Source organism: Stigmatopora nigra, chromosome 5 (genome assembly GCF_051989575.1).
Source record: "Stigmatopora nigra isolate UIUO_SnigA chromosome 5, RoL_Snig_1.1, whole genome shotgun sequence".
Taxonomy (NCBI): Eukaryota; Metazoa; Chordata; class Actinopteri; order Syngnathiformes; family Syngnathidae; genus Stigmatopora; species Stigmatopora nigra.
In genome coordinates, this window is record NC_135512.1 from 5789365 (window position 1) to 5815607 (window position 26243).

At 38.9% G+C, this 26243-nt stretch overlaps 2 protein-coding genes across 5 annotated transcripts; one reads left to right on the forward strand and one right to left on the reverse strand.

Moving 5' to 3' along the window:
• Positions 1–11: 11 nt before the first annotated feature.
• Positions 12–7083, reverse strand: mier2 (mesoderm induction early response 1, family member 2). Of its 4 annotated transcripts, XM_077717875.1 has the most exons (13): positions 6994–7083; positions 5477–5630; positions 5268–5381; positions 5050–5161; positions 4356–4435; positions 4207–4276; positions 3983–4134; positions 3777–3858; positions 3546–3640; positions 2995–3125; positions 2779–2924; positions 2381–2480; positions 1741–1887 (listed from the first exon to the last, which is right to left on the reverse strand). In XM_077717875.1, exons 2-12 carry the CDS (start codon positions 5495–5497, stop codon positions 2425–2427), a joined length of 1059 nt encoding a protein of 352 aa, XP_077574001.1. In that variant the 5' UTR covers positions 5498–5630; positions 6994–7083; the 3' UTR covers positions 1741–1887; positions 2381–2424. The 4 variants fall into 4 exon arrangements, with proteins under 4 accessions (XP_077573998.1, XP_077574000.1, XP_077573999.1 ...); XM_077717872.1 differs by lacking the exon at positions 2381–2480 and having other exon boundaries at positions 12–1887; XM_077717874.1 differs by lacking the exons at positions 2381–2480; positions 6994–7083 and adding an exon at positions 6911–6960 and having other exon boundaries at positions 12–1887.
• A 13996-nt stretch (positions 7084–21079) lies between these two features.
• s1pr3a (sphingosine-1-phosphate receptor 3a) lies at positions 21080–25043 on the forward strand. The gene is made up of 2 exons (XM_077717779.1): positions 21080–21250; positions 22011–25043. The coding sequence occupies exon 2, from the start codon at positions 22132–22134 to the stop codon at positions 23299–23301; it is 1170 nt and encodes a 389-aa protein (XP_077573905.1). The 5' UTR covers positions 21080–21250; positions 22011–22131; the 3' UTR covers positions 23302–25043.
• The last annotated feature ends 1200 nt before the right edge of the window (positions 25044–26243 follow it).

A 26243-nucleotide genomic window follows, 5' to 3' on the forward strand; every position in this document is an offset into this window, starting at 1 on the left:
CATCATTTATTATTATTATTCTTTACAAAATAATTATTTAAAATGACCAGAGCAGTACAATACTTACATTGCAAAAATAAAAGGTGAATGTAAATAATAATAATATTTAAAAAAAAACAGTCCTGCTCACATTAGACCTTGTCTGTCATCTCCTTCGTGTAAACGCAAACATCTATCTAGCTCGCTTCATTGCAATTACGAGAAGAGTTCAAATATTTAGACAAGAGGAAAAAGAAACACAAATAAATAGAAGAGATAGTAGATGATAGGTGGTCACAATGATGACTAACAAGTTCTTCTGCTCTCTGAAAAGTTTTTTTTAGCTCCAGAATGATAGTGGTAGTCATAAAAAAACAAGCATAATCACTAAAAATCAATATCCAGACTTTTTCTGCAAAGCATTAGAATAAACCATGTAACCAAGTTTCTGGTAATCATAGTGAACATGGCCAATTCATAATCTATAATTGCTTCTTCTTTTTTTAACCTTCTTATTACCATCATTTCCTCCACATGAAATTTAATACTGAGCAAAATTCATTCAAAGACATTTTTACTGCAGGGACTAATTTAAACTGGTCAATAAATAATGTATTAACTTTACATTTAGTCATCCAATTAAGGCCACACATTTTTACTTGCAATGTTGATCCGTCCACAAAAAGATGCAGATTGCAAGTCATACATAATGGCTGATCTAGTCCAGATTATGACTGCGGAATAGTTGTGTTAAACCCTGTCAATAATTTGTTGTGCCATTATGTAGTAGCATTATTCTTAAACAGCCCGATTTAATCTGAATTTACTGTGACAGTCCGTTTTTAAAAAAAATCGAACATCCATAATCAAATGCTAAACCAGTTTAACCAAAATATATTCTGGGAAAGTCCTCTTTATATTGATCATGATAAGAGCTCATTCAGTTTAACCAAATGTGCCCACTTGGCCAATCCAATGAAAAAAATGCTGCTCTAAACTGGACAAACCTAGTTTAAACCTAGTTATGCTTTGGCAAATACACATGCAATTGATTCCTAGACTATCCACTCATGTGTGTGCATATATTTTCATGATGAAACAAAAAAAAGGTCAAAATCTTACCATTCAACTTTGTGGCCCTTTGTAACTTTTTTTAAACCCTTCCCAGATTAACTTGTTGGGAATGTTACAAGCAGTCAGTTGTAGAAATAAACACCCTGTTGTGTACTGTTATCTGATGATAATGTTAAAATGTACAAATGTAGCTATTGACAGCGTTTGACTCAGCTTTTGCGACAACAGGACAGTGGAGGAAAGCACGAGCCAACACAAAAGAGACAAAAGGAGAGAGCAAGTGGATGACAGAGCAAAGAGAGGACGTTTGTGTTGAAATAAAGTGATCATTGTGTGAATGGACTTACAGCAGCAACAAGCAGTGCTGAATGTGCGTCACTCTTACCGCTTCCAGGGAGCCGTCAGAGTATTCCGGAAGTCTACTTCTTTTTTTTTTTTTAATTGTTCTGCTTGCTATAATCAGTCTACAAACGCATCTCTAGTCTGTAGGATTATCCCAAGTGCTTTCACTGGAAGGGAGGGAAGCGCAGCAGGGAGATAAATGCAGAGAAGGGGGATAGGAGGTCAGGAGGTGGGGGAGAGGAGGCACACAGCAGGTGACGTCGCACCTGCAGTTCAAGGGGGAGTCAGACACATCACCTGCAACGTCGCAGTCCTTGGGGATAAAAGTACCGCCGCGCATGTGGAACTGGAAGAAGCTCGGTGGGTGATGGTCTCGGAGCTGGGCCAGACTGACATCGCAGCCAGGAAGGTAATTCCCCTGATCTGACGAGGTGGGGGGAGACGGCTTCTGAGGACAGATGTTGCCACATATCTCCGATAGAAGTTCTCCATCTGGACATGTCGTAGGAGAAACAGCAAAATGTTACCAGAGTAAAGCCAACTGTCATGATACATATAGAACATATAGAGCAATATTTTTTTTGTTTTTACGGCTGTCAAAGTTGCTACTTAAAGTTTTGTCTTGTTAGAATAGTAATTTTATATGTATTCTGATTTGTTTTACCCCTGAAAAATGCTTCATTAAAATATATTTTTTTATCCATGCTATTGTTCTTGAACGTTATTTTGGTATTTAGCATTCATGTAAAAATCAGTTCAGACAAAAAGGAACAGTAATTTTCAATTGGAATAATTGCATTCAAAAATAAACTGAAATACTACTGAGAAAAAAAATACCGAGAGGAATTTAACAGCGCGAATAATGAATAAATAACCATTAAAAAATAACAACCAATCTTCATAATGAAAAAAGGATGAATAAGCAAATAAACACGTTGTGTTCTATGTTGGAGACAAGGTCGACAAGCCTTCCCGCACTGTTTACCTGCAGGCTGCAGCCTGCTATCTGTAGGCCTGAACACATCAAGGTCACGGCTTTAAGTGAAAGCGGGGGGTCCTTCTGCGCCGAGGTCGGCCCTCCTCCTCTGGAGTGCCGTGTCAAAAAGGGGTGAACCGAGCATGCATGCGCACACACAAACAAGAATGGGGTGGGGGGGATTGGTGCATAAATGATTTAGAACAGAAGACAACAAACTCTTGATGTAAAAAAAAAATGCAAAGAAATCATAAAGTGTAATGTATGTATATGGGAATATAAATTGTTCTGACTATTTCAACATGGACAGCATGTTAAATCAGTAAAAAACAAAGATGGAAGCCCTCTAGATGACTCTAGTTCAGACATGGGCAAATGAAATGACTATTGCTTTTTCAAGGATTCACCTTGTTTGTCCAGTTCCAGGCTCGACTGCCGAGGTAAAGGGTTCACCAGCTTTCCAGAGACCGTGGCGCTACTCCGAGACAATAAGGTGGCTGAAATGCTACTTCCATCTATGTCACCAGAATATCCGTCTTGGTCTACGTCATCCCTGTTAAAAATAAAACTGGTATTATTCAGCATAAAAAATTGGGATTAAGTTTTTTGTTCTGAAAACTGACATGTTCCCTGACAGCAAGGTGTACTTCTTGCGAGTGATCCTTGTGGCTTGTTGAGTAAAGTAGTCGTGCCTCACAGACTTTTTCCACAGGTAGTAGTACTCCACACACTCCCCCACAGAGCGGGTCCTTACCTGTGAAAAAATAAGCCAGTTTGTTTTGGAACAAAGTGTCAAAAAAAGGCTGATGAGAACAAGATTAACCTCTGTCAAAAATGCTGGAAAATCTGAAGGTACTTTTTCTTACGATTCAAAACATACAAGCTCGAGAGTGGGAAATTTTACCTCCAGAAGAAGTAACTGAAGCTCCAGAAATTAACAATAACTGAAAGAGGCTATACTAAAGGCCCGAAAAAGCATTTGCATTGCATGTTTGTATGTATGTAGGGACAAAGTTGATCAGTATGCGTAAAGTGTGTGATAGCCTAAATTGCATTGTCTGTTAATGTAAAAGCACTTTAATGTACAACTTGGGTCCCTAAACTTAAAAAATTAAGACCTGTCTGTGGCCTTGGAAGTCAAGAATAAACATTTCTTGTCTTTGAAAGCTCTTACCTTGTTAGCCTGAATGAGGTGGAAGTTTTTCCCGTAAACTTTATAGCCGTTTTCAAAATTCCTACACTCCTCCTCAGTCCAGCCACATAGTTCTTCTACACAAAAGGGATGAGAGCATGGAAAATGTTGTCATTCAACACATTGAAATTAACCAGGAAAATTATAGTTGAATAAAATAGTTGAATAAAATAAAAGTACAATTCAAGACAATTGAATCCATAAGAGTCTTACCAGTTATTACTTTCACATTGAAGTGTAAACGTCGCAGCGCCTCCTCCGCATTAAAGTCGCATTTCAGCAGTTCATACAACGCCTGTTAGCATAAACGGACAAAAAAAATGCCAGAAAATTGGATTTTTTGTTTGTTTAAAAAAACACAATCAGATATACACCTAATGAAAATGTATAGACAGTAATCAAGTTCCATGCATTGGTACCTGTTCATTGTCTCGCACAGTGTTGGCACAACTTTGCTTGCAGATTTCTCGCTCTTGGTCACGTGGCCTTGCTACATTCAACAAGAAGTCTTCCACTTCATGCAGGGGGAGAGTACCTGGTCTCCACAACAACTGGTCATCACTGTTGTACACTGGACATAAGGTTGTTTTCTGAGTGGTAGAAAGAAGGAGCCAAGAGCACGGTCAAAGTAAGAGATTGTTACCTTGTTCTTGGTATGGATATGGACTTAGTTGAGGGATGGCTGCCTGGTACATGGAACCAACCATGATATCCTGGTGAAGCATGGCAAAGACATTTAATTGATGGAATGATCCATACTTTTGTGTGTGATGCCATGTTCTGAGTGCTGACCTTATGCTCTTCTTTGGAGGGAAAGGAGATATCATCAGACTCCTCGTCAGATGAGCAGACGGATGTGTCTTTGTTTCCAGCTGAGGAGAAAAAAAATCACAATTCTATGTTATTGCTTACTTTTTAATGTCCTCAGAACACAGTACACAACTACATCCACAACCTGGATTTAAGCATTTTACTTCCTTGGCAATTTAAGTTTGCAAATCTCCTTTGTATGTCCCACTGTTGGTGTATTGTCATCCCTTGCAAACATTATGGAGGAAATATGCAGGGAAAAAGTCAGACTTACTTATTTAGTAACCTTATTACTAGAAATTCATATTTTGACATTCACTTACAGTAATAGGGTTGAACCTACAACCTGAAAGAGTATCAAAATTTGTTAATCGTAAATCAAACATGTTATAATGTTGTCTTAGTGCGGACCAGGAAAAGGCATGGTACGTTTGTAGTCTACCCCAACTAAAGTTATCTGCCACGACAAAAGTGCAAATACTAGCTACTGTATTTTCACGACCTTAAGGCGCACTAAAAAGTCTTAAATTTTCTCCAAAATAGACAGGGCGCCTTATAATCCAGTGTGCTTTATATATAGAAAGAAAATTAAAATCTGTCATTCATTGAGGGTGCACCTTATAATGCAGTGCGCATTATAGTCCTGAAAATACGGTACTTGTTTTGTATAACTTACAAGGCAGGTGCTGAAGCATATCTGAGGTACTGGAGGTGACTGAGGGAGTGAAATCTTCACGTGACGACTCCATTGCCTCTGCTGTAGCAAAGATGTCCTCAGTGATTTGATTCTGAAGAAGAAAAACTGCTGAAGCAGTGCTACAAAACAGCAGTATGTGGTTGCAGGAGTGTCGTTTTTTTATTTTATTGTGGTGATAACTATTGGTGAACTCTCACCTTGTCCATGGCCATTTCTGACATGGAGGCAGCCGCGTGACAGCTCTGCTTGGCTGGATCAGGCACTGTGTAGCCATACAGAGCCAGCAGTTCTTCCAAGGGCAGCTCGTTGGCCTGCAAAGTATATTACAATAAAAGAGAGTCATGGAAAATTACTGGATGGAATTTGCTAAGCCGAAGAAGAGTGACACAAGATCATGTGTGCGTACAGTCTGGGAATGGGCAGCCATCTTCTGGGGAAGAAGAGACGCTTCTCCTTCAACTCCAAATGAGAGACATGGTTCTCATCTGGCCCACTGTCTTCATTCACTATCTGAAATGGAATGGGACCTCGGCGGCCAGGTCCATAGGCCATCGGCCGACCTGTTGAAAGAAACAATAGCGATCACATAGAATACATGAGGATGGGGAGAATAAATACAAAAATCCTCTGACTAATAGGCAACACTGAAACAGCACTTAACTAATATTACTTGAAAGGCCTCAAATTAACAAGGATTTAGCCCAATGCAGTGATCCATTTGATCAAAATAACCTTACTCAAGTGTAACTAATCTCACTATTTTTACCCACTAATGTCTAAAAGCAATCATTCATAGATTACTATGTAAGACAATGTGCGCGATTTCTGTCGCTAACGTCAAAAAGGCTGGTTTGTCATTGAAATAAATCATTTTGTGAGATTTTATTATTATTATTTTATTAGTACTTTTATGAGTTTTATTTACATTACTATATACTGCTATCGTGAGCTTTGTCTTACAAGATAGTACATTTAATGCATAGGTTTGGCATACTTCATATTTTCAAACAAAAAACAATATATTCATAAGGTTTATAATAGATGAGTTTGAAAAGTTTTGAGGTCCAAATCAGAACCCTATTAAAGTTAGATCTCAATATATTACCAATTAAAATCATCATTTATAACTCCTTTTTAAATATAACTATCTTAACATTAAGTTTTAAGAAACAGTCAGCATTCCATGTCTTATCTTTAGTTTCGTTTACAATACAAAACCTGGTCATATTTACTTCCTTTGTCAAATTGGCATACATTTTTAGCATAACAAATTCCATAGCACCAACAGGTAAAATAAACTGTCAACTTCCCACATGAACACGCCATTTGACGAAATTACATTCACTTTTCTATTTCAAATATGTATATGTTGTCGTCATAAAGTTGTACTAATGTTAGGAGTGTGTCAGTGTGTATGTGTGTGTGTGTGTGTGTGACCAGGGGCGCTTTCCTGCCACTTGGTGCTGAACGCCTCTTCCTTCTCGGCGGTTCACGCGAGAAGGAAATAAAAAGTCAAAATGTCCAACTAAAAAAAGAGACTAACGTGGAGAACTTTAGTTACATCTTTTTCTAAACTTTAGCAAACAACCCCCGGGCACAACTGTTTTGAACCTTCCCTCTTTTGTTTTCGCTTCGGTTCCTCCCAACGACCAAAAGGGAGTCGGAGGGGGAAGAATGGCTCTTTAACGCCGAGCGAGAGGCTCGATACGCCGGGGGAGCTTCTCCATTCCTCCCCCTCTTCCTCCACTTCTCCGATGTTTAACCCCCGCGTTGCTCCGTTTTTCCCGTCCACTCCTTCCGCGTTAGTTGGCCGGCCACCCCGCCGACACATTCGCCGTACCGTGAGTGCGTGACTAGCGGCTGTACTTTGCCCTCGTTTAGCCCGTCGTCTGGGCGACTGGAGCCTCGTTTTCGTCCACTTACCTCCGCCGCCATTCCGTTCCTGCGTGAGCCGACTAGCCCGGATGTTGTGGGTCTGTTGTGTAGCACTGTGCAACCCGACGTGTGTTTCTCACTCAGGTGGTTGTGTACTTGTGGCAACATAACTTCACTTTTTTTATCATCGATCCCCCTCTCAACACATTCGCAAAGTCACGCACACACATAAAACATGTCTGCGACTTCAACTGTGTGTAAGACATTTTAAAACCACCATTTCCTCTTCTTTTTTTCCACACAATTTGCATTTGCTAGCTCCTCTTCACTATGGAGTGAGAGATACCATCATTTTTCCCACAATAGACTGCAGTAGTGTATAGTATATTGGAATCATTATTATTGAACATTGTGTGTAAGAGCCTTTCATGGCTAATGTTAATATAATATTAATATAAAATGAGAAAAATAATTGTATTTTTAGATTTCTAATAGGGTTGCAATGTTATATCAAAGTTGCGATTTGATTGAAAAAACAATATGTATATATATTATGGTGCTACATCAAAAAATATATTTGTTCAAACTGTAGGCATAAGCCTGTATGTTATCTCACACTCATACCTAGGGGCAATTTTAGCGTCCAATCAGCCTACCTTACATGTCATTGGAATGTGGGAGTAAATTGGAGTACCCGGGGAAAACCCACACAGGCCCAGGGAGAACATGAAAACTCCACACAGGTAGTAGTTAGAATTAAAAAGTGTAAAATGTAAAAAATCCAAGAGTTCCATTTGTTTTTCACTGGCATAACAAAAATAATAAAGCCTTTTTTCAAAATTGTTGGTGCTAAAGTTGACGAACAGACTACCTAAATGAGCTCTACTGAACATGATATAATGTATAGTAGCTTGTTATACATTTGGAAGGGAGGGGGCAGGCACACAGTATATGACCAAAGCAGATAATATTACAGTACTAGTACAGAATATTACAGTACTAGTACAGAAACAGCAAGAACAAGTTTCCGGGGAGATTTTACCATCCAAGTGGAACACAACAGGAGGAAGAATCACCATAACATGCCGCAAGTGAGAAAACACCCAACCAGGAAGAATCTTGGTCTATGTTAACATCAGTTCAGATATGCTTACTAAATTCTAAATATCTTATATTTACTCCTAAGAACTTATTAAAACCAGGATTTTTCTTTCAGGTGCACTTTTGGCAATGGCCAACAATGCCAGCTAAATGCCTTCCTTCTTTTGGTTCCCAGATCACTGTTAACAACTCTTTAGGTCTTTATAGGCAACACGTCATTGGACATTCGGTCAAAACAGGCTTCAGTGAAACATTTTGTTCAAAACAACAGAATAGGTTACTTACCGGCTGGTCAACGTTCTTCTATGTGCTCTGTTCAGACAAAAAAACAGTGTTCATGCTGGGGCAATTTCCTGCAAAAGTAAATGTATTTATTGACGATTTTTTTTGGATAAATAAAACAATTTAATTTCTTAGGGGGACCTCAAATACAATAAAGCTCCACTTTGTCACAGATTTTTTCCTAACTGCCACCAGTAGAGGGAGGCTAAAGACAACTTGTGAAAACACTAAATTATACACTTAGAAATTATTGAACTATACAATAATTTCAACATAGAACAAATGTTTTTTTTCCTTCCCCTAAACACATGAACAGACATAATTTTTTAGGCGTCATTTATTTTGCACAATTTGATCAATTCCGTATGATATTTTAATGCATCTCCACCTATCTCATTCATTTGAAGAAATCAAGTGGTCCTGAATGACTATTTCAAATGCCAACGTTAACTGAAGGTGATGCAGTTTAAACAAAAGCTATAGATACACTGGTGAATATTTCCTCATTTGTCTTTGACTTCTAGTTTTTGCACTGTGACCAGTCGACATTACACCATTTCACATGATCATCAGCGGACTGACATTAAGTACAACCGAGAACCAGTAGGCTAAATTGTGACATCATGACTTTACATTATATGCTACAGCACAATATATTCAATATTTTTTTAATAAACAATGCCACAGCAATACAAAGGAATTAAACTGTTTTCACAAGCTGAAAGTTAAAATCCAATCTACAAAGAATAAGTATTTTAAAATACAGTGACTTTTTTAAATGAGCATATGAAACAATTAAAAGTATATTTTATATTTGAATAAAAATAGTAAAATCAGAGTATTTTTATCAGGTTATTTGCCATCCAAAGGCACAGTCATAGCTTTCCACTAGGGAGCAATGTTGCTATGTTTACATGTTTAATACATGAATGGCAGTACAAGAACTTTCTCCTATGTTCCCATCTTTAAACATTAACCATAAAAGTGCAATACATTATGTAAAAAGAATGGACTGTTTTTCATAATTTCAAGTGGAAAACAAGATCAATAACATCGCTGTTGAAGTTACACTTCGGATCCTTCTCCATAGAGACAACAATGCCTATAGGTTTGTATTTATTCATTTTTTGTAGATTATGCCAACCAAAAATGGACCCCCGGCAGGCACAACATAGATTGGTGGGCAGCCAATCACATAGCACAAGATAGACAACAATTCACTCAAATTATGGACAATTTCTAGTTTTCTACCCGCTTAGCATTCACATTTTTGGGATGTAGCAGGAATCCGAAGAACATGCAAGATCCAAAACTGGGATTGAACCCTCAGAAATGTGAAGCCGACGCACTAACCGGGCCACTGTTTGCATGCAGTTGATGTTAAACCATTTGCAAACTTGTAAAGGTACTGTAGATGACCACTGTCTGAAAACTTTCACTCCCTATTTGCTCTGACCTTCCCACCACTCTTCCAAGTCTGTTCCATTAAGTGAGCATTTCCACTGCACTTTCCCAGTTGCCCACTCCCTCTGCAAACAGGATGTTTGTGTCTCGACGGGGCAGCGCACCAATACAAAGCTGATCAGCAGATAGTGTGGCTGCCAGCGTTGTGGCAGATTAACAAGGATTTAACCGAGCACCCATTCCACTTCTAATGCTAAATAAACTCAGGAAGACAGCAAAATGTGGGACAGATTGATCCGTAGAATCACGGTACTTTCTTAACTAATGTTGATTATTTTTAAGTATGAAAGTAAACATTAAGTGGAAAGGGCTCAAACATCTGGAATACTTTGTAACTATATCCTAAACGTTTGTTTGTAACGGTGAGTTTAGTTTGCATGCTTGTATGCCAAAATTCTGCCGAAGCAAACAAATAATCGGCAATGACAGCTCGTAATTAGGAAAATAGTGAATTGGCACACTTCACTAGAATTGTAAATCAGCAATTTCATGGCAACATAAAGTGACATTAATACTTTGGATAGCAATTCGATATTTGCCAATATTGAAGTTTAGTATAAGCCAAAAAGCTGAAAATCTCAGGTTTCAAATTTTGACCAAGTGTCTGATTTTAGTCAAATGGTTCACTATTAGAATACCAATACACCATGTGTCTATAAAGAAAAAATAAACAAGGTAACTTTTTGACCTCCACTGAGGCAGATCTGGCCAGACTTGAGATTTTTTTTTGCTACAATAATAAGGCAACAGTAGAACCGAAAGGCCACATGATTAGACTCAGGAGACTTGGGGTTTCCATGTATTGTACTGCATCAAGTGTCTGAACTCACCACACTTAATATCAGATGGCTGGGCTGTGGTTTTTGGAACACAGGATCTAAATCATGAGAAGAGATTGTTCTATAACATACCAATGTCACTCCATAGCCAAATAAAGCAAAAAAAAAGCATGCTGGCAAACAAGTGATAGAAAAAGCCTAAGAAGACTTCTAAAATTCACCAAATTTGATTTCCATTGTGGTTGGGGGGGCTTGTCTTGAAAACTAGTGAGATGATATAATTATACAACCAACATTCACGCTCACACTCATCACTAGGGTCAATTTTGAGTGTTCAACCAGGTTACGCGGCATGTTTTTGGGATGTGGGAGGAAACCGTAGTACCCATAGAAACCCCACACAAGCCCGGGACGAACATCAAATGTTCTAGCACGGTATCAAATGTTCTAGCTTGTCCTTAATGATGAAGTATCATTTCACTCTCCTACATTCCTGACAAAGTTCTGTTATCACTCGTTTTATTAATAGTCATTTTGGCTATAGTCCTATAAGAACAAGAAGAATTCTCGGAAAAAGCAGAGTACAATTCCCGTGGGACACTCGCATAAAAGTACAAGGGTGGAAAGTTATATATGTGGCGTTCTCTTATCCCATTTTAGGCTTTCTCCATCCTCCAACCCACGTATCACCCTCTTGACTGTGGTTCTCTGGCCCAACCGCTTCTTTCCTGGGTTACATTTGCCATTTTTGGCCCGACTTAATCCCTTCAAACACAGCTGTGTTGGCTTAAAAGTGTTCCGAATTTTTTTCCTGAAAGGAGTCAATCCTGTATGGCGGAATTCTATTTTGGATCAAAGCGGGCCCAAATGTGAACGGCAAAAACTGTTGGTCCCCCGATGTCGGCAACACAACTGATTCTCTGTTTGCTCGGATTTCCTGGCGTGTTGTTTTTCAAAAGAGGCGCAAGAAACCTGTGCATGAATTAGGCCAAAGTGGTGTCATTAAGTCAGTGACGCCCCAGACACTCCAGCCTTTCAGCAGCCACGCGTGCACACATGTGCCATAGATACTGCGCACAAAACCATGTCTGTCTGAACCCCCCGTCAAGACCTGCCCCCCCCCATCCTCGCTATCATATGACCCCCAAGTGGAGACCGGCTGTGTGACATTACATCACTTCTCTCAACGGTCGCTCAATTTTCAAAACTGTCATTAACCATTTTTACGATCTTAACACCTAGTTAACATCTTCATAGGCTTTTCTACCCATTGTGAGGTTTGTAACTAAAGGCTCAAACTTGTCCTAATGATTGGGGAATTGTAACAAGCAATCAAGCGTAAAACATACATTTAACGGCAAGGTTGTGTAGGCAACAGTGTCTAATTGAAAAGGAATCTTTTAAAAATTGTTACTGTATCTGCTTGCCCACCCAACAAGGGTGAACTTATAAAATCAAGTACATTTTTGGGGGAATAAAGTAGAACAAAATTGATGACCAGCCAATCACAGGGCACAAGGAGACGGACAATCATTTTTGCTCAAACTCTTACATTGGGGCAACTTAGTGTTACGATTGTTTGGGTTGTGTTTGGACCCAAATGCAGCGAAGCAGGGAATGGGAACTTTAATTATTTAAGGCAGAAGTCTTTAAAAAATAACAACGACTTAGAAATCAAATAACAAAAATAAACCTGACGTGGAAGACGGGGTAACGAGGAACTTTACATGGTATAAACAAAGTAGATGATCCGACAAAGATTAACAAACACACAGGGTTTAAATATACAGAAAAATAGCTGATTATCAATCACACCTCCAATCAAAACCCTATCAAGACATGACACTTAGAGTGCTCAACCAGTCTATCCTGCATGTTTTTGGGACATGGGAGGAAACTGGAGTACCCGGAGAAAACCCACGCAAGCCTGGAGTGAACTTGCAAACTTTATACAGTGAGGACCACACAGTTCTGGGATGTGTGTGCGTGTTTGTGATTTAGTCTATCCAGTCTATTATGATGCCTTATCCTTATCTTTTTGGACATTTTTTTCATTTCAAACAATCAGTTTGGGCTAGAGCAGAGAAAACATGAAGTCACCCAATGCTGTAAACCTTTTAGGACATTTATAATGGCCAATATTTTCCTTCTTGCCAGGCTGGATGGAGTTTAGTTGAAATAATGTCTCCTCAAGCCAAAACACACATGAAGCGGCACAATGCCCAAGTCATTTCCCAGTTCTTGCTCAGACTATACCGAGGTTATAACTCTGTTTTAGAACCATGTGTCTAGGCATTGGCAGTTAAAAGTAATGGATTTTAGACATGTGCTCAGTTTCCTGTTAAGCTGCTTGGTTAAGACACAAGGGAAAATGGCTGTAAGGTACAAGTTGAGGGCAAGGTTGCAACAGTCCGATAGGTCTACTCAGTATTGGGAAGTAACAAAGAAATAATACAATGTTAATTTACTTTATTTCTCTGATAGTGGCAATTTACTGAGTATTTAACCGATGGTGTGTAGAACTATTGATTTTGCTAAATTGGCTGGTTAAATGCAAAGAAGCAGTCAACCACATTTTGAGTTCAATCAATTTTAACATTGGTAATTCTGGACAATTATAATTTTCAATATGGACTTATGTAAAAGAGTTAATTCAGTAGCCCGTGCGGGGTGCTGGAGCTTAACTCAGCCAACTCTAGGCACCAGTTGGGGGACACCCTGATTTGGTGGCCAACCAATCGCAGGTCACAGAGACAAACAACCATTCATGCATAACTATGATCATTTCCACATGCTCAACCAGCCTACCAAGCATGTTTTTGGGATGCAGTAGGTAGCCAGTGTACCCACAGAAAACCCACACAACAGAGTGGACAACATGCGAATTCCACACAAGGAAGTCCAAAAATGGGATTGAACTCTGAATCTCAAACTGTGAGCCCGACAACCTCTTACTTGCAAGTCCCTTTCTCACCTCGTTTTAATTATTCACATCGGAAAGGGTGGCGTCAAAGCTAAGACAAAACCTCAGTGTTTATACGGAAAAGCACAAAAACCTTGACGAGACCTGCAACCCGACATGATGTGGGCTCCATTTATTTTTCTGCCACATTCCCACGTGCAATACCGCCTCTTCCCTCGCCCTTGTTCACATCTCTCTTTATAAACACTCACATCTAACCCTGTGGCTTCTATGAGTTTTTCCCTCTGAAAGCTGCCAGGAGGACATATGTGGCAGGCGGGAGTAGTTGGGTCGAGGTGGGAGGTGAAGGAGGGCCGCTGAGATCTTAGTAATGGACCTTGGACCGCATCGTCATGTGGTGGTCTTTGTAAATACTGCCGGACCGCAGTGCAGCCAGGACATGCACTTGTCGCTCGTGCCTTTGTTGAGTATATATGCTGTTAACCGCAGCATATGTCCCACAGATGTCCATCAAAAGAACATTTTGAACCATCCCCACAAGCCCAGTGATAGTAATGTTAAAAGCCAGGTAAAGAATTTAACATTTAGTGCATGTTATAATTAGTTTCATTGTGCTATACTTGCCTTGACTGCAGTGTGATCAACACATCCCAAAATATCATCAACTGCTCCCTACCCACCCTGTCCAGCATCTACAAATCCCAATGCCTTAGAAGAGCAGAGAGCATCATAAAAGACAATATGCATCCCGGCTTCCACCTGTTGACCTCTGAAAGGCACTACAGAGGCCTAACAGCCAAGACAAACAGACTCAAGAACTTAATCAAGACTTATACTACTAACACTGATTATTATTTATGTTGACCAGTTATTTATGTTACTATTTATTGATTATCTATGAGTTTGTTGTTCAGTCCATAGACTCAGCGAGCGGTGCACTCTCAACGTATTTATTTATTTTTAACATTGAGTATTTATATTTCTGTTTGCTGTTGTTATTTGTGCAGTCTGTTTAAATCTCATTATACTTGTATAATGACAATAAAAGCATTCAATTCAATTCAAAACATTTCCATTACACTGAATGTTGCTGCACATAAAGCCTGTTGGCTGTTTTACACAACACAGTTTTCCATTAATTGTTTAGATTTTTACTTCAATTGAAAAAAAAAGATAACTTGCTAATTAGTATTCTTATAAACGTGTGTAAAAGTAAGATAAATACATGTTAGCAGTATTAGTATTTCTGACCGGTGCAGTTTCTCCTGTTAGGGGTAGACCCGTTTTTCCAGATTTCATAGTGTGCACACCTAATGTAATGTGAAGTGTGTGTTTTTAGCTTTTATTTAGGCTCGCTTGTGTGTAGAGCCGAGCGGCTTTTAGGATAGTCTCCCTGTCTTACTGTTGTCGTTAGTTCAATGCTCACCACAGCACTGCAGATCTCTATCAAGCCATTTCTTTTTGCGCACCATCACATCATATTGGGTGGTTAGCTAGACGCTGTTAGGCCACTAATGCACATTCAGCAGTCATTTTCATTCACAGGCACAAATTACTTTAGACCACAAACTCCCTTGCAGGGTTAGATTTTGGCCTGGGATCATGCGTCGGTCAGCAAAAGAACTTTTCTAACGTTTCACCCAGTTTAGAGGGATTTTTGCAACACAATGGTGAAATGCAAAGTACTCACGGTGTAAGTCTACAGTCTAATACAATAACAGCAAAAGCAAACTATAAACAGTGAAACAGAAAAAAATGTTTCAATCTTTAGTGACTTATTGTTATTGTTGGTTGAAGAGAAACGTGCAGAAAGCTGCTATAATTTTCGAAAAACATAGTCTGGTGTAGTTTTAATCCTTTATTGTAGTTTCTGTGGGGTTTAGACTGCAAAAAAATGAAAATTTTTCAACAGAAACCTAATACTTATTATTTAATATTTTCATAATATTAACTTTTGAACCAGGCTAAGGGAATTCATAAGTGAATTATGAAAAAAACACAAGAGATCTAGGCGACTATCAAGCAAAACAAGTTTAGGTGTTAAAAAATAGATAAAATAATATAATATAAGATTATAAAAAATAATCGTACGTACTGCCTATGGAATATTGCACATACTCTCATCGATTTTCAAGTGCAGGCCTAGTTTAGAGTTATTTTGTTGCAGCAAAACACAAATTTCAATCAAAAGCATTTCCTACTCGGACCTTTGGCACACTCTTGTACCCTTAATTTATGTATAGATGAAGAAAATAAGTCTACTTATGTACAGCAACCGTCTTTGATCACTTCCCACGTCCATATCTGGCATACTATACTGTATGTTTGCACTCTTGCCAATGCCAATGCTGGTTAGCTTAGCTTGGCACAAAGAGCGGAATGAAGTGGCTCCGGGTCCACAAAACAGCATTAACTGGCACAATCTTGTATGTTCAATCTGAACAAAAATACTTTGTGGCTGCGGTTTTGGCCCGGCGGATGAGCTTTTGTTTGTTTTTATGTGGTACCAATCATTCTACTTAGGTACTGTATTTGCAAAAAATATCCAACTATTCCCAAAAATAGTCACTTCTACTTTGGAAAGACTATGTTTCATAGTACTGTATTCATTAGAAGGCATATGTAGTCAAACGACACGTAGATTATATAATGGCACTGAATTTGAATGTTTACTAATTGCAAAAAATGTGTTAAAAAACATTTTCTATGCGTCATAAACGTATTGACCTTTACATTTGTCCTGCACTATTTCCAGCCATTTTTGGAGCTCCTTGTGAAAAGAAATTGACAAAACCCAGTTGTTCCAATGAGGTTGTCCTATGCCTCCCTAGAGACCGTTAGTATTTGACCCCGGGTGTTTGGGGTGACGCAGTCAGGGCTCCGTCTGAAATGACGCAGCAGGACATAACACACAAACATCCCATAACACTATGAATCGCCATTGAGGAATGTTTTGTAACTGACAGTGTAATGGTTCACTCATTTAAATGGAGAAGTATGTTTGTTGTATTGGTGCCTCAATCCCAAAATGCAAATTTTAAAAATATAACATGACGATATAGTGCAATCACCAGATTACAACCAGTTGGAGAACTATTGGTCGACTGTAGAAAACTGACAGGGATATTTAGTGTACAGTGCAGCAGCTGTGCTAGAGTGAAGGTGTGGAGCGAATTGTTTATGCAAACACACCAAGTGTTTTCACATGAAATTGCAGAAATGAGCAACATTTCCTTCACAAGTTGATGCATGGGAAAAGTCTGCAGTGAAAAAAAGACTGTTCGCCAACTTGGTAGGACTTAAATGGTACCATCTGTGTGACGTAATAGGCGTCGACATGAAGGAATGATCTGCTGATGATGTGTTTTATTCCAAAACATGTGCACGTCTTTCCTATGTGGTGGCAATGATTCACAAAAGTTCGGAAATGGAAGAGCCAGATATTTCTAAAAAGCAGGATTATTAAAAGGGCTGCAAATAAAATAAAATTTTAAAATCCCCATAAGTCACATGCATAATCCAATTAAGAGAGGAAATGGCATTACATTTTATGGGCAACAAGTCTGCCTTTAAGGGAACATGCTCTGAGAATGGCTTTTGTTTTTATCTCTGGGCTTGGGTGGGTTTTCTCTGGGTACTATAGTTACCCTTCCTACTCTAAACGGTGTACTGCTTGAAATATACACAGCAGAACAATCTATTTTCTTCAAAATAAGCCCTGCGTGAAACTAGACTACAATTTTTCCCCAAAAAGTAGATATTTATATGTAGCTCTGTTTTGTTTTTGTAATGTCCTGAAAAGATTCACCATCTTACACCATGCAAACCCTGACTTTCAAAACTTAGAGGCAAACATACTCCATCTCCACCTAGCCCACCATGCTGCATGACAGGAAATAGTAATACTTAACTTCCCAATAGACCACATTAATGTATTTCCTTATTCAGTGACTAAGAGTGAGCTTAATGCCATGGCAGTAAATGCCAATGCCAACATCCACTTTTCTAAAAAAAACTAAAGCTCCAATGTAACATTTAAGTCTTAAATGTCCTCACATTCTAAAAACTGTCCTCACTCCAACCAATGTTATTCTGACTGTTTCTTACAGAAACGTAAAAACATACGCACACACACGTGCATTTTTTTTAACAAGCATTCCCAGAGGTTACAAATGTGCTCGTGAGAACACAAGCGATGAGTGTTTACTTCCGTCTTTATTTCTCAGACGTATTTTACTTTCCTATCATAAAGAAAATAAATGACGAAATGAGGACTGGGACTTCAAGTCCAGAGGACTGATTACTTGATACTCAAATGACTTTAAAAATTATAGCAGGTTTAAAAACACAGTCCCTTTTTCCTCTTCCCAAGCCTTATATCACGCTGTCCCCTTAAAGTCACCAACCAAGACATTCATTCATCTTCTAAAGTCTCGCGGGGGTGCTGGAGCCTACCCCGGCCTACTGTGGGCGAACAACATCCATTTTGCAAGATGAGTGATCTGACATTTTTCCACAAATGTCATGGTAAACATTGCTTTAAACTTGGAAAAAAAGACATTCCTCATCTGGGAGAAAAAGTTCCCCATTGATTTCCCACGACTATGCGGATTCCACATATTCTGGTGGTCCCTTACAAGAAAATAATCACATTAAATCTTCACTTAGCCAGGTCACGGATTGAGAAACCATTCTTTTGGGATATGTTAAATCATTATTAATTACGCTAGTGTCCCACTCTTTCACTTTTCTCAAATATACAAACATCACAACTATTTACGAGAAAAGTTAAAATGCAAAACACCATGCGTCCTGTCACCCGTTCTTCCTTCCTTCCATGTGTGCACACTTTGATGACCCTATTTGAAGCCATTCCAGATAAAATAAAGGTTATCAGAAGCAGCAAAGCTGTTTCCCAGACAAGCGGTCACCTGGTGGCCTTAAAGACCCCCGGAAACCCCACTGATAAACCACCAGAAAGTTCCACCACATCTGATATCCTATCTTTCCTCAGTTAGGATCATCTCACAGCCAGCCTGCATTTCCTTGATGGAAAACACTTAGCATCTGTAAAGTATGACCCAAACTTCGTAATGTTACGAGCAATCAGGCGCCATCATTCTGTGATACAAAGCAATGATTTCCATGACACATGATAAGATATGTCCCACACTTAAATTGATGGATTTAATGGATGCCATGACTCATTAGCTTCATTATAACATGGGAACGCTGTTTGAATTTAGAGTTGTAGTAGAGGGAAATTGGTCCTCCAGGGTCTGTCTTTTCCACTAGTGGTAGTCAGCTACACCATTGTTCCCACCTCATATCACATTCCAACATGTCCAACTGGTCTACGTCACGGTATCATGACTCACTGTGCAGCCGCACATGTGAAATGAACATGAACACACACACCCAAACACACACACACTTAAAATAAATAAACAAGAAGTGCATTTTCCCACAATTGACCAATCCTATATCTCCAACAACAAAGAAGTGGTTCGGCAGAGTTGGATAATTTGCCATTGCTGAGGTTTTTGAATTTGGCTCAAGTTGAAAAAAGTAATTTTGATGTATTCGAAATTTGAATAGCAGTAGAATATACCACAGATGTAACAGCCAATATAAGTAAATGGAATGATGTGTGTAACAATCTAAAATCATCATTTTTATGAAGATACGATATGGATTATTCAGACAACGATGTTATATTACGATATATATACGATATATTATGAAGTCTGCAACAATTTGACGGAATTATATTAATTCATTCAAGGACTTTTGATCAATTTCAATACAATAAGGTGTACACATTCAACAAAATTACCTTGTTTGTACTTAAAAACAAAAATAGTAATTCTTTAAAAGTCTGTTAATTCCTAAGAAAGTATGGTTATTCATTTGTTCACCATCATCAATCATGTTAAGCATTACTAGGCAAATGTTTTAGTATTTATTACCGAAATTTGGCTTTTAAAATTGGGCTTCAAAGCTGGTGAAAGGTTTCAAATTAGGCTTAAACATAAGGGGTTTAGATTTTAAGAGAGATTGGTGTGTTGAATGTTTTGATTTTGTATCAAGGTTAGGAAGGGATTCCGTGTTGCAGTGTTTCAGGGATGCACGTTTTTTTTCAGATATGCTTAACAGGGATTCAAGGTCTGTGTGAGTGTAGTGGTGAGATTGTAAATGGCCTGCCACAGTATCTGCACATCTGTCAGGGTAAAGTCAACAGATCTGATGGTCACTCGTGTTGCTTCAACACAGCGTTACGTGAGCAAGGAAAACCACACTGCCAACCAAAGCAGACAGAGGAGAACGCACAACACAAAATCCGGAATTTCACCGCAAGTGTAATATTTGCTTCGGCTGGGAATAAGTACAAGTGTTGCTTGATCGGTAAAATCACATCGTTAAATACAGGAACCAGTTTTTACTTTGGAAAAGCCAAATTATGATTTCATGACCTGACTGACTGCAGCCCATTTCCACATTTAGTTTTCCACTTTGGTATTTTTTCCATAAAATAAGGCAAGAGACTTCTTTTACAATCCCGTGTCCATTTTGGCCTTGTTCAATGGGAGAGGTCTGACCTATCTCATACACTGGAGTGACCAAATGAGCATAGTCGTTTGTCCCTTTGGAAAAGAAAAACAATGACCAAAACATCATGGTGTTCAAAGATTGTTGGCCTGCACAGAGGCCATGGATTTACCCTGAAGGAAATTAAACAAAAACATTAAATAGATCCTCTCCCTGCGAAGATTTCTTTAACAATTTATCAACATCTGCAGCAAGTTTATGACTGTGGTTGTAGTTTGCGGTGGTGTCGTCCACAACCGAAAAAACACTGAGCTGTTTCTAACAGTTTGGTTACCTTAGCAACTAAATACGAGATATCCAGTCCAAAATAAAACATAAATAATTATTTGATTATGAATTAGGCAGACATGAACTCATTCACTTCTATTCACACATATATATACATATATACACATAAATATACATATATATACACATATATACATATATATACACACATATATGCATATATACACACATATGCATATATACACACACATATATACATATATATACATATATATATACACACACATATATACATATATGTATACATATATATACACACACATATATATATATATATATATATATATATATATATATATATATATATATATATATATATATATATATATATATATATATATATATATATATATATATATATATATATATATATATACACACATATATATTTACACACATGTATATACATATATGCAAATATATACACATACACCTATACATATATATGTATAATATATAGTTTACAATATCATTGGGTATCTTCCCCACCAAAAAAGGGGTAAATTTAGGGGTAAAAAAGTGCTTATTTGTTGTCTGAGTAATTGATGCAAGTGAGACTAGCTGCATAGGAAGAGGTCGTGATCTCTGCAAAGTTCCTGGATATGGACCAAGTTAACGGTCTGGGAGGAGCTGATGGCAAGAGAACCGCCCAACATCAGTCTGAGAGCACACCACTGTTTGCTGCTGTTTGGCAAGAAACAGAGTCGAGCACTCCCACAAAAACTTCCCACAAATTTGGTCGGCACACTTGCGACCGTTACACTCCAATCTTTTTCCTTCATCTATAAAACCAAGGGACATGTTTAAACGAGGATAAGTGCATGAAGAGCTTTATGGACCAATGACACGTTCAAATTCGGTGAGTACTTTTTGAAAGAAAAGTAGTTTTCTTAAAACAAGATCAATCATTAGTTCTACATCTCGTTTTGTGAGTTTTCCACTTTAGATTATGTATTAGTTTTGTTAGTTTAACCTGGGATATGCACAGATTTGAGACATGCATTTAGCATGCCAAAATACTAGGTTTTTTGTTTTCAAACATTTTGGGTGACCAAATGGGTATAAAAACAATCTAGTGAGGCTACTTAATGGGTTGTTGTACCAATTCTGCTCACAGTTATGTAAAGCTAATCAAGTCATCTTTTTTTTTAAACAGCACATAGTAAACATTGCTAAAATGCATTACTGTTAGTCCAAACCCTATTTTTATTCTAGCGCTTCCAGGCAATTATTAAACATCCCCAAAAAGCAACATTTGTAAACATGGAGAGAAAACATAAGAACAGTAAATAGAAACATGAACCAGCATAAACAGAAGGTACAGTACACTGACAAGTTACCAATGATTGCCAGTAGGGTTCTTATGTTATTAACTGCCTTCCATTTGAATCCTATAATAAGACCACACCCCCATCATCGATTTTATGTATTATCAATATAAATTGTCTTGCCCTTGTCATTTAGTATTTGACCTTTCCACATTTTTATGCTCTATATGTATTGATAATGTGGTACAAGTAAGTGCAAAAAAAGCAGAATGAAGTAATGAGAATAGTAATAGTAATATATTTTTATTTATTTGATTAGATTTTAATTCTACCTATGTATCTGATTGGCAGAGCCCTTGGAGGAGGCTGTAGTAGAATGCCAGTCCCCTCTGAGTCAGGTGCTTTGGCGCCTCCTGCCTTGTGAGCAAGGGAGACAAAAACAAGGCCGGGGGGCTCGGGGGGACGAGGCACCATGGGAAACGCACCAGAAGAAGGAATGAACATGGTGATTGTGGCCCACTACAACAACTCGGGCAAGTGGGAGCGATCCCGCGGCGGGAGTACATGCAAAACGGCCGTGTTGCTCCTCATCTGCGTTCTCATTGTCCTGGAGAACTTGACGGTGCTGATGGCGCTATGGAGGAACAAGCGCTTCCACAGCCGCATGTACTTTCTCATCGGCAACCTGGCGCTCTCCGACCTGCTAGCCGGCGTGGCCTACGTGGTGAACATTTTCACCTCGGGGAGCCGGACCTATTTTCTGACACCGGCCCAGTGGTTGGCGAGGGAGGGGAGCATGTTCGTGGCCCTCAGCGCTTCCACCTTCAGCCTTTTGGCCATTGGAATCGAGCGGCACATGACCATGGTGCGATTGCGGCCCTGCGAGACGGCGAGCCGTGGCCGGCTCTTGGGCCTCCTGGCGGCGTGCTGGCTGGTTTCCGTGCTACTCAGCGCCTTGCCCAGTCTGGGCTGGAACTGCTTGGACGATTTGGGCTCCTGCTCAACCGTGCTGCCACTGTACGCTAAGAGCTACGTGGCCTTCTGCATTAGCGTCTTCAGCGCCCTGCTGGTGGCCATCATCATCCTTTACATCCGGATTTACCGGCTGGTGACGTCGAGCGGACGCCGGGTGAGCAGCAGGCCCTCTGAGTGTTCCCTGGCCCTGCTGAGGACCGTGGTGATTGTTCTTGGGGTCTTCGTGGTCTGTTGGGCTCCTCTATTTCTCCTCCTTCTCCTGGATGTGGGATGCAGCCCTCATGGGTGTCCCGTTCTCTACGAGGTGGACTGGTTCATCGCCCTGGCTGTGCTCAACTCGGCCCTCAACCCTCTCATCTACACGCTTTCCAGCAGGGAGATGAGGGCCGCCTTTTTTCGCCTGCTTTGCTGCTGCCAGAGCGCCATAGAGTCCACCGGGACCCCAGTGGCGGGTAACGCCAACTTGGGGACAGCGGGGCCCACTGCGGAAAACAGCAAAAGCAGCATGGGGGGTGGCGGAGGGATGGTTAAGACCACCCCGAACAAAGGAGTGAACTCTGACGGGAAGCATGGGGATCCCTCCGCCATTGCGCTGCCTCACCCGGCGGGACCCGCCGAGCTACTATCAGCTGTGCTTGTTAAGGCGGGGGCCCTTAGCAAGTTCTGACAAGAAGCACCTTGAAGAAGACCCCATGCACAATGGCCATAATATTAGGTACACCTGCACGATCTAATGTGGACTTGCCTGACCTTTGTTGATTTAAGGCACATATGTTCCGAGACAAAAGATAAATATGTCACAAAAAGTATTACGACAAGCTCTACCACAATTAGTGGAAAAACAGCAACACTGGGAAGGAATTCCTCCTTAGTTGTTTTTCCATTGCCGGTTTAAAGTTTAGAAGAAGAAAAATAAGACGAAGTATGATTTAAAAAAAAAGAGATGTAGGTCCAAATACAGCAATGAGACTAACTTAACCTTAACTAACAAATAAAGATAAATTTAGCTCCCACATATATACAGAGCATCTCAAATGGAGAAGAGCTACTTCAAGCCACTTCTTTGAGACCAATTCATACTTGGACAAGGCTTTGGCGCCTACTTGTGGCACATTAGCTAACAAGACTTTGATTTTAGAAAAACAGGAAATAATATTATCAACACATTTTTTCCACTTAAACCCTTTTGAGCATATTTTTGATCAAATATTAACATTTCAAATATTTGGTTTACCCTATTTTTCATGAATTCAGTATTGTTTGGCGTATAGTACACTTTTGAACCTAGTGTCTCTCTCTTGTATACACACGCACACACACTTTGTACGCTAGAAAAATAAAATTCAAGGAAAGTTTTGGCATTGCACGACAATCGTTACAAATTCACAAGATACGTGAAGACAGAAGTGTGAAACTTATCACTAATGGAGGTGAAATATGTAACAGCTTTGGGCCAAACTGAGACAACACAGTTCTGAAACAACACAATATTCTGACCGTCTGATTGGTAGAGAGAACTAAACCTTGGAAAAATGGAAATATCTGCACAAAATCATCATCTATCAAAACAGTTTAACACTAATGATATTCTGTCATTGTTCAATAATGAGAGTTTAAAAAGAAAAATCAAATTTTGTAGTCAGTGCAATCAAGTCACAATACATTATGGTAGTGTTAAAAAATTAAAAAGAAAAGGGAGGAATAAAACTACTATTACTACTATATGTGAAACAAGTGGAGCAATATACTAACAATGTATTTAAAAAATGAAATTCACGAGTTAAAAACATTCTATGAGTGGTAGGGTTTCACATTTTGTTGTTGTTGCTGTGTTTTATTGTAAATGTAGAATATATTTGGGCACTTTTCTTTTGCATGTGCTGTATGAAACACCTAATTTGTCTAGTATTTATTTTCTGTGAAAACATTTTTTTTGCTTAATATAATCACCTAAGGTAGATATGTATTGTGCTCTGTGTGCATAAAAGCCACCACGGTACATTGAATTTAAGGAATAGTATAAATGGAGGGGGATTTTTATGTTTTATTTTATTTGAAAAAGCTGCTCTTTGTTGGAGCTTTACCACTACTGGTGCAAAACCCATTTGTCCTGTTGGTGGCAACAGTGTACCACCTCTTAATATTCATATGAGGCTTTGCCAACTACTTTTTTGACAATGTGTTTCTTCATCTGCGCATCTAGAAAACCACTCCGACATCAACTAACCACTAGTCGTGATGAGAAGTGTTCATAGATGGGAATTATTTAATAGTGGTAGATTGGTTCCATTATGTAGTTAATAAAAGAAGAAGAAAAAAGGCCAATTTGTTGTTTGTCAGATTATAATGTGGTGCGTGTGTGTCTGGGTGATGAATAGAAAATAACTAATAATAAAGTACATCACGTCACTCGTTAAGTGTTTTTTTTAAAAGGCAAAAACAGCCACTGTTGGGAAAACTGAATTCAATGTCCTAATCCCTAAAACAAATCAAAAAAGTACCAAGTCATGAGTTTTTGGAGATATGAATCACTTTTTAAACTTTTGCTTTGATTTGTAAGGTCAAACTCAAAATACGATATATAGTTTGGCACTAACTCCACAATAAGTAGCACTAATTGGAAAGTTAGCAATTCTTCAAAACAAGGGGTATTAAGATGTTTTTAAAACCAGCGATAACTTAAAAAATATATATAATTTTCAGAACCTCGCCATTTTACCATCACACTTATAAACATTATAGTTTTTTTAACCCTCAAAATACACAGGCCTACAACAACGACAATCACACCATGTCTATTCTAACAGTCATGCCCACATGACATACAATGACCATTAAATCACCATGAAAGGTGTAAAAGTTTGCATTTAAAAAGCGGCATCTTCAAAAGTTGACGACAATTGAGCATTATCTATAGCTGATGATTATCCATATTCATAATTCAGTTCACCTACTGCAAAAAAGCAGACAGAAAATAACAATGTGGCATTTCACGTTCACCTACGGAAAGATTATTACTTATTCTGCACCTTAAATTGTGATGTAGAAAGACAGTGAAGATGGAAGATGAAAAATGCTCCAGAAGAAAAGGTCACTGCCTGCTAGCTTTCCTTCACAAATCCTGGAGTACCCCTTCCCCCGTGTTTGCCTCGGCCTTTTGCCATTTCGAATATAAAGAAATGTTAACACAAATAGATAAAGCGTGGCTGCTCAGGAATCCCCTGTTGGATAGTCACATGTACAACATTGTACAAGATAATACAGCTCTAATTCTGTTTAAATATATCATATTTGCAGTCAGCTGTAAGGCTGGTAAAATAATCAATGATTCTCCATGTTGCTTTTTGCCTGCTAAATGAAATTAACATCAATTCTTCTATCAGGAAACAACTGAACACTCCAAGCTCCTTTTTTTTGTAAGTGGGTCAATCACTTTATAAATCATGTTAACTAAATAACCGTCGCCTCTCATTCTATGAGGATTTAGACATGGTGGATTTGTGTTGTTCTCCATGTGCCAATTTCATTTGCATATGACTAATGTGAACACGACAGGACGACAAGAGGATCAAGAACCTCCCCCCCTGTCATCCTGACGGACAATTTGCA